At 32.8% G+C, this 18,322-nt stretch overlaps 1 protein-coding gene across 1 annotated transcript; it reads right to left on the minus strand.

Annotated features, from left to right (window-relative positions):
* Positions 1–8,854: 8,854 nt before the first annotated feature.
* LOC100807691 (UDP-glycosyltransferase 72D1) lies at positions 8,855–11,605 on the minus strand. The gene is made up of 2 exons (XM_003521935.5): positions 10,422–11,605; positions 8,855–9,499 (listed from the first exon to the last, which is right to left on the minus strand). The coding sequence occupies exons 1-2, from the start codon at positions 11,398–11,400 to the stop codon at positions 9,009–9,011; spliced, it is 1,470 nt and encodes a 489-aa protein (XP_003521983.1). The 5' UTR covers positions 11,401–11,605; the 3' UTR covers positions 8,855–9,008.
* Between the last annotated feature and the right edge of the window lie 6,717 nt (positions 11,606–18,322).

Below are 18,322 nucleotides of genomic sequence, written 5' to 3' on the forward strand. Positions count from 1 at the left end.
GGTGCACGGGCAACTGATGAAGAAGAAACCAAGCGCAGAAGAAGAAAAACTTTTTTTTTAAATATATTAACTTTTATTTTTTAAATGAAGGGTATTATTGGTACTTCATTGAATTGCTGGGTGCACCAACAATTTTGCTGGGTGCACCTAGCAACACCCTTGGTAGTTTCCTTGAAAGAGCTTACTCTAGCCTTGCGTAGTTATCTTGTGATGCACATACAATCACTACAAAAAATTATGGCTTTTTTACCATACGATTGAGGGAACCAAAGTTCATTCATTGTTTCTTTTAAAATATTGAATGTGAACAAATAGAAAGGAAGGACAATGAGGATGTGGAGAACAAGACAATGTCATCTCACAGTGGTGATTTCAGTGCTACACGAGGTAGCCTATTCTAGGGAATATGTCAAAAGGATATTTCAGTATATTCGGTAGAGGAAAATGGTACTTGCACGTCTTTTGAATTTTTAGCTGACAAAGTTTATCTAATGTAGAACTTTTCAATATGAACTAGCGCGTGCTAATATATTGCTAGCGATGAGGGAAACATGGATCTTATTTGTAGGCATCTAAAATTAGGGATAATCACAAGTTAAGTAATGATGTTGGAGGAAATTTTCAATTAATTGAATTAGAGCATGAACGAGAGACCAAAGTCTTCTAAGATAGTATAAAGAAAACCAAAGTCTTAGGCCATGCTAGGCATAGCTGAAAGGTAAGAGGTGAAAATGAAAGTGTGTTGAAAAAGAATGAAAGGAAAATTGAAAGGGTGTTTGATTGTGGTGAAAGTTGGACTTTTTGAACTAAATGGGGTGATTTTGGAAAATAAATTATCAAAGTAGTGTAGTTTTAAAACTATTTACATGTTAGAGATAAATTTTGACCCATAGGAAACAACACTCCATTTTATGTCAGTTTGCCTAAGACGCCAAATTGCAATTTGACTCGTGGTCAGGTATCCTGTTAGTGAAGCGAGAGTGAAGTAAGCTAGAGTGGCGCCTCCTATAAAGTAATTCTCAGCTTGGTACCTCCTTTGCAAATAAGGAAGCGAAGGTGAAGTCAACCATAGTAGCGCCTTCTATAGGCAATTCTCAGCCTTGTGCCTCCTTCACTGACATTTACCATAGCACAATGCACTACATTTACCATAGCATCTTCATAAAAACATTATGTAGATCAATCTTCAGAAAACTTTCCATCATTCAAATTCAAAGATCACAAGAAAGTACTAAGACCATACAACTAAGCACACAATAGACACAATTCAAATTTGAAATGTACAAGTTATCATAATGATGGGGAAGAGTAGAGTTGAAGGAAGTAGCTCAAGAAGAGTTGCCAAAGATTAGGAGGATAAGTGTTTTGCAGAGCAAGAAGTTGCATGAACATGGATAACTCATGCAACAATTTGAATTTCAAATTTTACCTCCAACGACCATAAACATATAGCTTTAGAGCTATATATATTGATGCAATTCAAAGGAGCAACTTACAAGAAAGAAGTGTCAAATAGATAGGGTAAGGTAAAAAAAATATTTGTCTTGAATACCCTAATAAGAAGAAGCTTCCTTAACCAGAACACTCTAAGTGGATCCAAGTAGAGCCAAGTTCATAAGAGTGTCTATAAACAACTTTCTATGAGGACCCTCGATAGAAGGCATCTCAAAAGGTGTAGTATTCATCCCCTTAGGAGAAATGTGAGTGATGGAAGCAATTCAAGTACAAAGTTGATAATGAGTTGAAATATGTAATTGATGTTGTAATTGATTATAGAAATATTAATTTAATTCAAAGGATTAGGTTCTTCAATGAAATGGATGATTAATAAATTAATTCATTAAGGATTCATATGAAAATGATTACTTTTCATATCAATCAATCACAAACAGATGATCAATGACATGTTCATGATCATAATTAACTGCACAAATCTCGACCTTTTTTATTGATTATGTATCTCAACCCTTTCAAATATTTTATGTTAAATAAAGCATAAAGCATATATAAAATTGAATCGAAAAAAGTACTACAATTTATGCAATTCATTATTGAACTACTGTGGCATCTATAAAATTACACTTCTCTCTTCACTTGTTTGACTGGTACATGTTATTTTTTTTTGTTTTTTTTTTGTTTTTTCATCTTTTTCACAATAATAATATTTATAGACAATGATCATCATCCTAACTCTACGTGTTTTATCAATGAAATATTTTTATTTTTGATTTTTTATATGTGAGTTGTTCTTAAATTATTTTTAAAAATGGAATAAATAGTAATAAGTATTATGACTTTTGAGTTACAAGTCATAATATTAATTATAATTTTTTTTATTTTTAACTGAAGTCATAAAATTATTTATAACTTAAGATTAAATTATTTTTTATTTACAACTTTAAAGTTATTAATATTTTTTTTTATACTCTAAATTTTTTTATAACTTTAAAGTCATAATATTTTTTTACATATTTTAGGTTTTATTAATTACTTGTATTTTATTTTATATATTTTTTATTTTTAAAAAATTATAATAATTTTATTTATTTAATTATTAAATAAATATTTTTAATTTTACTTGTTATTAGATTTATTTAATATTATTTATTGTCTTGTATATTTTTATGGTTATATTTAATATGCTATATATTTTTTAATATTATTTTATTTGAAATATTTTTATTTATTTTTTTAATATTATTTTATGTAATATATTTTGTATTTTTAAAATTTAGATAATCTTTTAATAATTTTATTGAATTTGATTTTTTAAAATGGAATAAAAAACTAACTTAATGATATTTAATATTTGAATATTTGTTTTAGTTTGAATACTTAAATTTTAAAAAATAAAATTTTAAACCAAATATTAAAATATTTTGTTACTAATATTAACTTATAGTTTATGAAATAATATTATTTATTTTGTGTAAAAGAATTTACTATTAACAACATCTAATAATTTAGTAATAAAAGTATTTGTTAAATTAAAAACAACATAATGCATTAATATAAAATGAACAATACAAATTAAAGAAAAACATAAAAAGTAGAAATTGTATTAGTTTTGTTTGTATGTACAGTTATTACGATTGTGTTCTTCACTTCTCCACAATGAACATTTCTTGGGCTTATTTTGAATAGGTTCGTCCATTTCATTATGTATAAAAGTAATGATTGGCCTTCCCGATTTCTTTTGTTGTTTCGAAGGATCATGCATAAAATATGAACCTAAATATTGAGGTTATTTGTCTTCACTTTCAAGGGAATGTAAGTGATGCTGATAAACTTTAAAAATATTTTCCATCTTGTATACAGGGTCAACAAAGTCATCATAATTTAAATTGTAAAAAGCACACGTTGCAATCGAATGCGAGTAAGGAATTCAAAGTGCTCTAAATTATCCACAATCACACGACCATTCATTCAGTTTGACATTGCATGTCATTGCTCATCGACCAAGCCGCTTATTTGCAATTTCTTGAACTTCAAACTCCTGTGTTTCTCGAACATACATGAAGACATAATGTAAGGTAACAATGTGTTGATTTTCTTGCATCATGACATATACATATTCAGAGTACCTATGTCGTGCATTTATCATATTCATGATTTTCATGCTATTAATAACAAATGAATCATTTATTTTATTGTATTTTTTTATCATCCAAAATTGATTATTGTATATGTTTCTATTTTTGTCATTTTTATGTCTCATTATGAGTGTGTGTCAATCGTTATTGTAAGAGAAAAAATGATTATGAAAATATGAGGAGAAAGATCAAGTATAGTTTGATTGATTCTTAATATAATCACAGTTTCTCCACTAACAAAAAAAAAATATAATGGTGTAACCGAGTGATCCGCTTGCATGCACAGGTTCAAGGCTAATTTCTGTATCATAAAAAAAGTAATGAACTGTAGCATTAATAAGTAGCATCCTGACTTTGGTCAGTTTGCAGATGGGGTGAGTTAAAACTTCTACTATATTTGCAAAGTTGCAACGTACAAGCATGGTTATCAAACTCTTGAGTTAACTCGTTAACTTTTACGAGTTCACTTATCCTCTGTGAGTTGACTCTTGAGTAAACTCTTTTTTTAGTAGACTCTATAAGTTTTAAGTAAACTCGGTAGACTTTCAAGCTTACTATCGAGTCAACGAGTCAGCAAGTTAAAAAAATTAAACCAAAATGTAAGTCATTTTGGGTTGTTTTTTTATCTGTTTAGTGTTCAACATACCTTCATTATGTATATGAGTAATGGTTGGCCTTCCCGATTTCATTTGCAAAAGGCACACGCTGTAATTGCATGCGTGTAAGGAATTCAAAGTGCTTGAAATTGTCCGCAATCACATAGTCATTCATTCAATTTGACATGTCATACCTTTATCATTCTTAGAATGTGAGATTTTGGCCTAACTCAACCCCAAAAGCTAGCTCAAGGGGTGAGGGTTTTCCCTCACTTATATATTCTAATTTGGCTCTATCTCTAACCAATGTGGGACTTGGGTGTTTCCCAACACACCCCCTCACGCCCAACACTTCTTGGGCTTAGTGTGTGAACAACAATAGTGGGTGACCCTTTGAATGGATCTAGGATAGGCTCTGATACCATCTTAGAATATATGTGGATTTGGGCCTAACTCAACCCCAAAAGCTATCTCATGGGGTGAGGGTTGCCTCTCATTTATATATTCTAATTTGGCTCTATCTCTAGCCAATGTGGGACTTGAGTGTTTCCCAACACACCCCTCACGCCCAGTACTTCTTTGACTTGATGCGTGAACAAAAATGGTGGGTGGCCCTTTGAATGGATCTAGAATAGGCTCTGATACCATTTTGGAAAATGAGTTTGGGTCTAACTCAACCCCAAAAGCTGGCTCGAGGGGTGAGGGTTGCCCCTCACTTATATATTCTAATTTGGCTCTATCTCTTGCCAATGTTGGACTTGGGTGTTTTCCAACAATCATATTCATGATTTTCATGCCATTAATAACAAATGAATCATTTATTTTATTGTATTTTTTTATCATCCAAAAATGATTATTGTATATGTTTCTATTTTTGTCATATTTATGTCTCATTATGAGTGTGTGTCAATTGTTATTGTAAGAGAAAAAATGATTATGGAAATATGAGGAGAAAGATCAAGTATAGTCTGATTGATTCGTAATCTAATCATAGTTTCTCTACTAAAACAAAAAAAAAAATAGTGGAGTGTAACCGAGTGACCCGTTTGCATGCACGGGTTCAAGGCTAGTTTTTGTATAAATAAATAAAAAGTAACAAACTGTATCATTAATAAGTAGCATCCTGACTTTGGTCAATTTGCAGATGGGGTGAGTTAACACTTCACACTCAATGAAATAGTCTGAGTATGCATGCACGCGACATTATATAAATCTACTATATTTGCAAAGTTGCAACGTACAACTATGGTTATCAACTCTTGAGTTAACTCATTAACTCTTACGAGTTTATGAATTCACTTACCCTCTATGAGTTGACTCTTGAGTAAACTTTTTTTGTAGTAGACTCTATAAATTTTAAGTAAACTCAGTAGACTCTCGAATTTACTACCGAGTCAACGAGTCAGCAAGTTAAAAAAATTAGACTAAAATGTAAGTTATTTTGGGTTATTTTCTATCTGTTTAGTGTTCAACATACCTTCATTTAGTGTGTTATTCTCACATACAAAAATTCTCACCTTTAATAACATCAAACCCTTATTCTCTAATAACATCAAATCCTCGGTGAGAATGATTTACCACTGCTATAACATCTGTAAGTTATTATCTAATAATGATGCATTACTAGACTTGGTTATTTAAGTATTGTGAAAATTATGATTTACTATTTTACTTTATTATATTATTGAAATGTTTAATTGTTATGTTATTTATATATATTTTGTTATTATTTTTATATGAAGTAGATTCTTACGAGTCTACGAGTTGAATCCATGAGTCGGGTCTATAGAACTTTCAAGAGTCTATGTAAACTCTCAAGTTTGATAACCTTACGTACAAGTATTTGATTATTAAAAAAATGTGTTAGTAACATACTCCATGATTGTTACGAGAAATGTATAAGAAAATGAGAAGAAAATATCTAGGCATTAATAGAGAGAGGAATATAAACAATACATATAGGGAAATGAGGATGTTCATACTTTTAAAAAATAATTTGATATCAAATTATTTTTTAAAGGTGTGTACATTTTCATTTGATTTATTTGTTAGAAAACAAATTTAATTATATCAGATATAAAGACACTAAAATATGAACCTAAATATTGAACCTAAATATTGAGGTTATTTGTCTTCACTTCCAAGGGAATGTAAGTAATGCTGATAAACTTTGAAAATATTTTTCATCTTGTATACAGGGTCAACAAAGTCATCATAATTTAAATTGCAAAAAGCACACGCTGCAATCGAATGCAAGTAAGGAATTCAAAGTGCTCTAAATTATCCACAATCACACGACCATTCATTCAGTTTGACATTGCATGTCATTGCTCATCGACCAAGCCGCTTATTTGCAATTTCTTGAACTTCAAACTCATGTGTTTCTCGAACATACATGAAGACATAATGTAAGGTAACAATGTGTTGATTTTCTTGCATCATGACATATACATATTCAGAGTACCTATGTCGTGCATTTATCATATTCATGATTTTCATGCTATTAATAACAAATGAATCATTTATTTTATTGTATTTTTTTATCATCCAAAATTGATTATTGTATATGTTTTTATTTTTGTCATTTTTATGTCTCATTATGAGTGTGTCTCAATCATTATTGTAAGAGAAAAAATGATTATGAAAATATGAGGAGAAAGATCAAGTATAGTTTGATTGATTCTTAATCTAATCACAATTTCTCCACTAACACAAAAAAAAAATATAATGGTCTAACCGAGTGACCCGCTTGCATGCACAGGTTCAAGGCTAATTTCTATATGATAAAAAAAGTAATGAACTGTAGCATTAATAAGTAGTATCCTGACTTTGGTCAGTTTGCAGATGGGGTGAGTTAAAACTTTTACTATATTTGCAAAGTTGCAACGTACAAGCATGGTTATTAAACTCTTGAGTTAACTCGTTAACTTTTACGAGTTTACGAGTTCACTTATCCTCTGTGAGTTGACTCTTGAGTAAACTCTTTTTTTAGTAGACTCTATAAGCTTTAAGTAAACTCGGTAGACTCTCAAGCTTACTATCGAGTCAGCAAGTTAAAAAAATTAGACCAAAATGAAAGTCATTTTGGGTTGTTTTTTATCTGTTTAGTGTTCAACATACCTTCATTATGTATATGAGTAGTGGTTGGCCTTCCCGATTTCATTTGGGAAAGGCACACGTTGTAATTGCATGCATGTAAGGAGTTCAAAGTGCTCGAAATTGTCCGCAATCACACAGCCATTCATTCAATTTGACATGTCATACCTTTATCTTTCTTAGAATGTGAGTTTTTGGCCTAACTCAACCCCAAAAGCTAGCTCAAGGGGTGAGGGTTTCCCCTCACTTATATATTCTAATTTGTCTCTATCTCTAGCCAATGTGGGACTTGGGTGTTTCCCAACACACCCCCTCACGCCCAACACTTCTTGAGCTTAATGTGTGAACAACAATAGTGGGTGACCCTTTGAATGGATCTAGGATGGGCTCTGATACCATCTTAGAATATATGTAGATTTGGGCCTAACTTAACCCCAAAAGCTAGCTCATGGGGTGAGGGTTGCCTCTTATTTATATATTCTGATTTGGCTCTATCTCTAGCCAATGTGGGACTTGGGTGTTTCCCAACACACCCCTCACGCCCAGTACTTCTTGGGCTTGATGCGTGAACACCAATGGTGGGTGGCCCTTTGAATGGATCTAGGATAGGCTCTGATACCATTTTGGAAAGTGAGTTTGGGTCTAACTCAACCCCAAAAGCTGGCTCAAGGGGTTAGGGTTGCCCCTAACTTATATATTCTAATTTGGCTCTATCTCTTGCCAATGTTGGACTTGGATGTTTCCCAACAATCATATTCATGATTTCCATGCCATTAATAACAAATGAATCATTTATTTTATTGTATTTTTTTATCATCCAAAAATGATTATTGTATATGTTTCTATTTTTGTCATTTTTATGTCTCATTATGAGTGTGTGTCAATTGTTATTGTGAGAAAAAAAAATGATTATGAAAATATTAGGAGAAAGATCAAGTATAATCTGATTGATTCTTAATCTAATCACAGTTTCTTTACTAAAAAAAACAAAATATAGTGGACTGTAACCGATTGACCCGTTTGCATGCAGAGGTTCAAGGCTAGTTTCTGTATAAATAAATAAAAAGTAATGAACTATAGCATTAATAAGTAGCATCCTGACTTTGGTCAGTTTGCAGATGGGGTGAGTTAAAACTTCACTCTCAATGAAATAATACCCTAATCAGAAGAAGCTTCCTTAACCATAACACTCTAAGTGGATCCAAGTAGAGCCAAGTTCATAAGACTGTCTATAATCAACTTTATATGAGGACCCTTAATAGAAGGTATCTCAAAAGGTGTAGTATTCATGCCCTTGGGAGAAATGTGAGTGATGGAAACAATCCAAGTACAAAGTTGATAATGAGTTCAAATATGTAATTGATGTTGTAATTGATTATAGAAATATTAATTCAGTTCAAAGGATGACAAACAAGGGTGTGTAATCAATTGTGCAAGTTATATGAAAATGATTAATAAATTAATTCATTGAGAATTCATACGATCAATTTAATCGTGCAAGTTATATGAAAATGATTACTTTTCATATCAATCTATCACAAACAAATGATCATTGAGTACCTCTAAAGATAAAGGTTCAAACAAACAAACAGAAATACTAGTTTGTAAGGAATAAATTTAAAACATAAAGGTTCCAACATGACAATAATAATGATTGTTTATTCTAGAATAGAATTTTCTTGTACCAAAGTGAGTACTTATTTTAACCACCATAAATGAGTTATCACACCCTATTTGAGTGAGTGATTTTTGAAAGTGCTAAATAAGAAGGACCATCATGAAACCAAGCTCTTTCTGCTATGTGCTTAAGCTCTTTAGCCCTTTCCCTCATTACACACCCTTCTTTGTCATCCTTATCCATTATCTTCCTTATTGCTTTTGATAACTCCTCCCTTCCAACCATGTTGGTAGATGGTGACACCTCTACTCGAATTGCATTGCCAACTTCCTCCATTAGCATCGCAGCATTCATCATTTGCTCTGCATAAAGAGGCAATCCAATTATTGGCACCCCACATGAAACACTCTCCATTAATGAGTTCCACCCACAATGAGACACAAAACCACCAAAAGATGGGTGCTTCAAAATATCCAATTGTGGTGCCCAATCTGTGATCACAATTCCATTGGTTTGTATGCGGTAGAACTCATCAGGAAAAGAGTTTGATGGTTCATTATTAGACCCAAGGATAGTTCTGGTTTCTCCTTCCTCACCTACATTGATAATAATTTAAAATTTGTCATATACGATTATTTTAACAATTCAAATTCTGTCACGTTTCAAAAAATTTACTAACGACTAATATGGCTATATCTATGTCAATAAACTTAACTTAAACATATCCAAGAGGTGCACCTACAATTCAACATATAAATTAATAATTATATGATGAAAACTCAAGCACAATATAAAAATTACTACGATGATACTCTAAATCAGTAATTCTATATCATTAAGGGAAAAATGGAACTAATTAATTCTACAATAGAATAATATATGATATAATAATTTTGGTGAATAATTAATTCAATTATTAAAATTTAAAAAATGAATTATCTTCATATATATAATCTCACTCTAGTAAAAATACTTACCTATGTGTAAAAGTGAGATAAACTAATATCAATCACTAGGTCAGTACTTAAAAATTCATGTAATCATCAAATCTAAAAAATAATCACAAAATAAAAGTTAAATCTGTAAAAACATTATCATATTTGATAAAATCTCAATTATCATGTTATTATTTTTTATGATTATCATTAACCAATCATTATTACTATCATAATTATTATTATCATCATAATTATCATAATTTTTGTCATCATAATTATTATTATTAACATAATTTCCATTACACAACCAAGATAAGCAGTGACCATAATAACAAGTATAATCATCAATTAAGTAATCTCACATGTGAACTTAACTTGATGTACTTCTTGACTTATTGTGAATTATGCGATCCGATCCAACTAACTTATTTTATTAAGTAAACGAGATGACCAACTTTTATATATATATATATATATATATAGATTGAGAGTTTGAGACTCCCAACAAATCTGAAAAAACACAGTCAGAGGTGATTCTGCCTTAATTATAATAAAAAAATGTCACATTGTACCAACTCACCTGCTGTGAGATAGTTGCCAGTGCCAGATTTGGTGGCAGGTGGGCGCACAGACCAAACAAATTTTTTTCCACTCAGCTCCAACCCCAAAGCCATCTCTTTAATTTCCTCAAATGACATTGTGTATCCACTCCCAAGTGACACATACACCACTGACTCTTCTTCTTGTTTGTCCAGCCACCCAAAAACATCACCTATTTTCCCCTCATTGCTACCATTAGGGCTTCTTTGATCCCTTACAATAGGCCCAACCGGGTACACGGGCACCTTGGTAATAATGTGTCCACTACCAAGTGCTTCAAGTGTCTTTGGCTCCAACTCATGAAACGTGTTCACAAAGATCCCATCAGCAAGTGCTGCCCCTTCACACGCGCCAACATATTCATGGTAGATCCTTTGTGTCCTGTCACGCAACATACCAAACATATCAAGGGGGTGAATGGATTTGCAACCTGGGATTGAGATCGGTTTGCTTTCATTGATATATTCTCCTTCTATTTCTTTATCCAAAGTGGGGGTGTGAAGACCAAGTGCGACGAGCCATGCATTGGTTGGTGCAAAAGCAAATGTGGGTAGGTTTAGGTTTTTGGCTAGAGGTATAACTTGGCTGAAGAAGAAGTCAGTGATGATCATGGTTGGGTTGAGGTTCATGCTGGATATTGTGGACACAAAAAGTAGTGGGATTTCATGCATTATAATTGCTATTTTGGTTTCTAAGGTGTCACGAGGACTAACATGGATGGTGAGATCAATGGGGGGGAGTTGAATTAGATCGAAAAGGTTTTCCTTTATGGCTGATTGGAGAATTTGTGTCTCAGCTTTTGATGGAGTAGAGGTTTTGATTGAACCACAAAAGAAGGTGAGTTTGGAAATGATTTTGTGAGTGACTAAACGCTTGGCAAGTTCTAGGGCAGGGATTATGTGACCCATTCCTGGTGAAGCAAGTAGAAGAGCATGATGATTATTGTTTGAGATGGCCATGAGATGGGAATTATGAAATGAAACTAATGATTGAATGGGAATTATGAAATGAAACTAATGATTGAATGGGAATTATGAAATGAAACTAATGATTGAATGGGAATAGGGTAAGGGAATCAATGTAGGATTGAGCTAGGCAGAGATGCTTATTTGGTGATATTTATATTTGAGATAGTCAGAGAGAAAGTGAAGTCAAACGGTATTTGGAGGAATGGTGTATGTGCATTATGTCCAATAAACAAATTTAGATGATTGTGCCAATGAATAATTTTTTATACATCATACGTAATATTTAATTTGGTAGCAGAAGAAAAGATATATAATAAGAAGAAAAAAAACGTGAGAAATACAATTGGGATTAGGACCACTTCCCACTCCTTGGATTCGAGCTCCCTATAACATAACAAGTTACAGCTCAAGTTGACACTTTGGTAGTGGATCTTGATCTCCTACATTTAACTAAACTTTTTAACTGCACAAATCCCAACCCCTTTTTTTTATTGAATATGTATCTCAACCCTTTAAAATATTTTATGTTAAATAAAGCATAAAGCATAAAATTGAATCGAAAAAAAGTAGTACATTTTATGCAATTCAGTATTGAAGTGTGGCATCTATATTTATATAAAATTATATAAAGGAATACTCCATTAAATTTACACTTCTGTCTTCACTTGTTTGCCTGGTAATTACTTGTATTTTATTTTCTTTTGTTTTCAATATTTTAAAATTATAAATAATTTTATTTATTTAATTATTAAATAAATATTTTTAATTTTAATTTTTATTAGTTTTATTTAATATTATTTAAAGTCTTGTATATTTTTATGGTTATATTTAGTATGCTATATATTTTTTAATATTATTTTATTTAATAAAAACAATGTCACACTGTACAAAATCACCTGCTGTGAGATACTTGCCGGTGCCAGCTTTGGTGACAGGTGGGCGCACAGACCAAACAAATTTTTTTCCACTCAGAATCTCTTTCATTTCCACAAATGATATTGTGTATCCACTCCCGTGTGCATTATGTCCAGTAAACAAATTTAGATGATTCTGCCAATGAATAATTTTTGTTGGTTACAGCTCAAGTTGACACTTTGTAGGGGATCTTGATCTCCTAGGTTTAACTAAACTTCTTAACTGCACAAATCCCAACCCTTTTTTTATTGATTATGGATTTCCCTTTTTTATTGATTATGGATCTCAACCTTTTAAAATATTTTATGTTAAATAAATCATAAAGCATAAAATTGAATCGAAAAAAGGATTTTTGTAACAATAATGGGTAAAAATTTTCCCAATTTTTCAATCGAGGATATATTTTTAAAAAATTATTCAAAACAGGATAAGTCGTAACAGGTGTTTACGACTTTTAACTCAGAACGTAACATCTGTTACGATTTTTTTTTTATTTTTTTAATTTTTTTAACTGAAGTTGTAAAATTATTTATGACTTCAGCGCAAATGTTATCTTTTTACGACTTTAAAGTTATAAAAAAAAATTTAAACCGAAGTCGTAAAATTGTTTATAAATTTTTTTTTTGTTTTACGACTTTAAAGTCGTAAATTTTTTTTTTAAAATTTTTTAAAGGTTTAAGAAACCTATATTTTTTCTAAAAAAATGTTTTTTTACTATTTATAAACATGTTTTTGTTTTGTTAACCTTTTTTTTCTTTTCGTAAATCTGTTTTTTCTTTTAAATTTAATATTTTTACGGTTTTATTTTTATTTTAAATAAAAAAATTAAAAAATAAATATTGAAATATATAATAAATAATATTAAGTTGACTTACTTATTAGTATATTTTTTGTGATTTTATTTGATATGTTATTATTTTATTTTAATATTTTATTATTTAAAACATGTTATATATATTTTTAATATAGTTTACTTTAAATGTTTTTTAAAGTTTAAATAATCTATCAATAAAAATTAAAAACAACATAATTAATACATTAATATAAAACACACAATAAAAATGAAAGAAAAATATAAAAATTACAAGTTATTTTAGTCATATACTTGTTTGTATGGACATTTAGTCCGATTATGTCCTTCACTTCTACATAATGAGCATTTCTTAGGCCTATTTGGAATTGGTTCATCCATATCATTATGTATTTGAGTAGTGGTCGGCTTGCCTAATGTTTGTCGCCATTTCGAAGGATCAGACATAAAATGCGGACCTAAATATTGAGGTCATGTGTCTTCACTTCCAAGGGAATGAAAATGATGTTGATAAACTTTGAAAATATTTTCCAACTTGTATACAGGGTCAACAAAAGTCATCATAATTTAAATTGCAAAAAGCACACGCTGTAGTTGCATGCGAGCAAGGTAGTCGAAGTGCTTGAAATTATCCATAATCACATGACCATTCATTCAATTTGACAGTGCATGTCATTGCTCGTCAACCAAGTCGCGTATTTGCAATTTCTTGAACCTTAAACTCCCTTGTTTCTCAAACATACATGCGAACATAATGTGAGATAGCAATGTGTTGATTTTCTTACATCATGACATATACGTCTTCGGAGTACCTATGCCCTGCCTTAATCATATTCATGATTTTGATGTCATTAGTAACAAATGAATCATTTATTTTATTAAATGTTTCATTGACTAAGATAGTAATAAGTAATGCTTGGACTCCTTTCAAAATAGAATTCATACATTCAGCAAGGTTGGTAGTCATATGGCCATACCGTTGTGATTTCAATCCTCCTTCATAGCCACAAAGTCACAACTCTCTTTTTACTTCAAAATCTCCAAAAACATGCTCAAGAGGAAAAGATAAAAGTTTCTCTTCAAAACCCATTATTACAAAACCTAATTTGAGTGATTATCAGCACAGATGGACCACGACCTTGGTCAAGTTACCATAGTCATAGTGAAAGTTTGTTGAAATCTAACACTCAACCAAGGTGAGGCAACCATGGCCATGGTCAGATGACCACAACCATGATCAGGTGACCACACGGCCATGGTGGACGTTGTAGAGTTCATATTTCTTTTAGATTGCATGTTTTTTTCTCTTTTCCACTCTAGAGTTCTTGAACATCTGTCTTACACAAACTAACACCAAAACATAAGTTATGTCAATAAAATGAAATAATATGCATTGTCATACCCTAATTTCGTCCAGGGACCATTGTTTGGTGGCATGCAACCTTCGCTTGACCGCTTTGAGGTACTTAACACACATCGTTAGACAATCCATGAAGTTTCGCGGCATGCCAGAAGTCGAAAGGAAGCAATGTTGCGCAATCCGTAAAGTTCTGCAACATTCAAAAGGTCAAAAAGGGCATTGTTGCGTAATCCGTAAGGTTTCACGACATTCCGGAAAGAAAATAAGTGTCGTTACATAATCCGTAAAGTTTCATAACGTTACGAAAAAGGAATCAGCAAAAAAACACAAAGGGGAGGTGTATTTAGTAAAATGGGGGGGGTGCAAATAGCAATTATCAAATCTGGGCTCTTCTAGAGGATTCTGGGCATTTTCTTGCCTAAGGTGGAAGCAACCTAGCTCGCCTGGGCAAGCTGAGCTCACTTGGGCGAGCTGGGCGGCAACCACCTTCCCCGTTTTGTTAAAAAATGGCTTCCGGGACTTCTGTAATACTTCAGTAAAATTCTCATAACCCTAAATAAGCATATTTCACTTAATATGGGTGAGAATGAAGAGAAAAAAAAGAATAAATTCAAGTCCTATATGCTTGCGTAAAGCTTACGTAACGTTTCCGTAAAGTACGAAAGAAGAGGGGTGAACTTATCAAGATGGGGGTGCAAATAACAATTTTCAAATTTTTGAATTTGGGCCTTCCTGAACAGTTTCGAAGCAGGGTTGCTTATGGAGGAAGCAAGCCAGCTCGCCTGGGTGAGCTGGACGGCAACCTCCTCCCCCCTTTTCCTATAAATAGGCGAAGGGAGGTTGTTCCAAAGATGCATAACCCCCTTGGCTATGCATTTCAGTTGTTTTGGGTGAAAAAAATTGTTTCCGTGAAGAAAATCCAAGCCGAGGTGCTTTCGAGACGTTTCCGTGAGCAAATCCGTGAAGGTTTTCCGTCGTTCTTCACCGTTCTTCATCCGTTCTTCGTTCTTCAACGGGTAAGTTTTTGAATCCGAGACTTTCAATTCATTTCTTGTTTTTTTAGCTTTCATCTTCATTTCGTTCATTTTCGGTTTTCTTTTCTTCCGTTTTTAACGAGCTTTTACCGTTTATTTAAGCCGTTTACTCACCTAATAAATGATACAATGAATTTCAATCGATCATTTGTGTTGTAATCTCGTTTAATCACTGTTAAAACAAAATCTAACCGATCGTTCACACTGTAACCATGGTTAAACCAAAAAAGGTAAAATAATAATAAAATAATCAAAATATCTTTAAAAATAATAATAAAATAATCAAAATATCTTGAATAAAATAATCAAAAAAATCAATTGGACGTTTTTCTTTGGGAGTTTCCTTGAATGAATTGACTAATAACCAAAGTGAAACTAAAGTTAAAATCAACTCACAAATCAAGCTTTGTCCGCAAAAAATTACTAAAAACCGTTTTAAGGTCCAATGCCTTAAACGGTCCTCTTTGCTTTTATCGGTTAACATGGACCGTTCAAAAGCATAAAATCAACATGTAACTTTACCGCTTTTGCAAGAACTACGTAGGTCTGATTTCCTCATCGCAATTGAGGATATGTAGGAGCAAAAGCCCTACTTTTGTCGACCACCCCAAGAGATCGTTAATGGTCCAACGCCTTAACGTTTCTCTACTTTCAAAAACCAAGAGATCGTTAATGGTCAAACGCCTTAACGTTTATCTCCTTTCAAAATCAAAAGATCGTTTAATGGTCCAATGCCTTAAACGACATTTGTTCAGTCAAAATATATCTTGCAAAAAAAGATAAGAACAACTTAACCAACGTTCAGTTCTCAAAGAACTACGTAGGTCTGATTTTCTTATCGCAATTGAGGAATACGTAGGAGCGAGGGAAACACCCTTGTCGACCACAAAAAGATAAAAAATACAAAAGGCATAAAAAGATATAAAAAGGTAAAAAAAAAGGGAAAATAAAACAAATTGAAGTCATATTTGCACACTTGATTAAAGGTTGTCGTCCCTTGTGACGGACGCGTGGGGTGCTAATACCTTCCCCGTGCATAAATACAACTCTCGAACCTTTCACACTTAAAGTTCGTGGACCACACCTTTCCGGTTTTTTCGATGTTTTCCTCGAATAAACGTTGGTGGCGACTCCGCGCATTTTCCTCCCATGGAAGACGCACCCGTGAGCCCCGCGTCGCCCTCCCGTCGAAGGGTGGGTTGTGACAGTTAGCGACTCCACTAGGGACTGTTTTTAGAGAGTTAGGCCTTCTAATCTCGTGTAATATCATGACTTCCTCTTTTGTTGGTTTCCTTTTATTTCTCTTATGTTCTTGTATATAACTCTTTGATGCTTTTAGTGTGTTTTTTGAAATGTATGCCTGAGATAGATATTTATTCATTTGATGCACACAAACACCAACACTATTTGTACACACGGTGAGTTGAAAAAGGGCCCTATACCCGGGTCCATGGGAACATAAGGAGTGGAGGTGAATTTGTGGTCATGCTGGGTATCCGACTTGCTTGATAACAGTGAACCCTCATCTAGAGTTTTTCTCTTTGATAACATATTGTTGCTGGTAGTCCCTACTGCCGCAATATGTTTTTTCGAAGGGGATGATACCTCTAGAAACCATTAAGAGAGATATGACCACCTTGGGAATTATCACTAAAAGCCTTTTAGTTCCTCCCGTTTAGGTCCCTAAAATAGGGCACAAAGCAAACATGTTGCGTGCCTTTTAAACACTGCCATGCATATAACCTAAATGTCATGTATGCCTTTGCTGTATGATTATTTATGGATATTGTCATACTGTGTACATCCCCGTGTTATGCTTTTGCGCGTCTACATCATGTCGTCACCCACGTGTTGTATGTTGGTCTCGTCTTTTGTCATGGGAAGCCGGAAGATCCATATCACCTTTTTAACTACACACATGGGGCACTGCACCCCCAAATGTGCAAGTAAGAAGAGATGATTTTCCAGGCTCTCGTGTCCATAAATGTATTCATATCATGCATCACATAAGCATCTCTTCATGGCATCATAATGAACATATCGTTCCTGCATTTGTCCGTTATCATATTCCAGCATCACATTTTGCATGAGTCATTGCATCATCATGCATATGCGTTCAACATACTTTTTGTTCTACAAACTGCATACCTTTTGTTTTCATGTTTGCTCATGCATGATCCTTGTGTTTTCCTCTGCAAAACAAAAACAAAAAAGGAAGCGTGAAAATTCACACTACATTCTTAGTTGCATGTGTTAGGTACCATGAGCCAACCATGTTGGGATCATAAACCCATTTCTAAAAATAAAACAAAACAAAATGATTGAGCATGGTACCTAATGCATGGTTAACTAAGAAAAAATGTTTCTTTAGGCATCTCAATATCATAATTACATTTTCCATGCATAGCATACGTATTCCCGAGTCTTTCATCTCTATGAAATGTTGTTGAAGTATTGGCAATCAGAATTGCCATTCCTGGGATTATAGGGTTGAACCAAGCTCATGCTTTTGCGAAAAGGTTCATCAAGTCAAGTTGAAGTATAGAAGTAACCATCTTGCAAAAAATTGGGGCAAAAGATGGATCGAGTTACATCGCTGCTTCATCTACTACCAAACACATTTAGGACTGTTGATGTCCTTATTACTTCTAGTTTCACCTTAACAAAGATGTCATGGACCATGTTGAAAATCTAAATTGATTCAACCCCATGTCCTACGTAAAAATTCACAATACTGCATCATTCGCATACATCCATGCTTTTCATTGGTTGCATTGCTCATTGCATTATTTC

Source organism: Glycine max, chromosome 3, assembly GCF_000004515.6.
Source record: "Glycine max cultivar Williams 82 chromosome 3, Glycine_max_v4.0, whole genome shotgun sequence".
NCBI classification, from domain to species: domain Eukaryota; kingdom Viridiplantae; phylum Streptophyta; class Magnoliopsida; order Fabales; family Fabaceae; genus Glycine; species Glycine max.

Excerpts from the sequence above, each read along its gene's own strand:
- LOC100807691 (XM_003521935.5), bottom strand. The coding sequence starts at position 11,400 with ATGGCCATCTCAAACAATAATCATCATGCTCTTCTACTTGCTTCACCA. Across the intron at positions 9,500-10,421 it reads TGGCAACTATCTCACAGCAG|GTGAGGAAGGAGAAACCAGA; the intron begins GTGAGTTGGTAC and ends TTATCAATGTAG.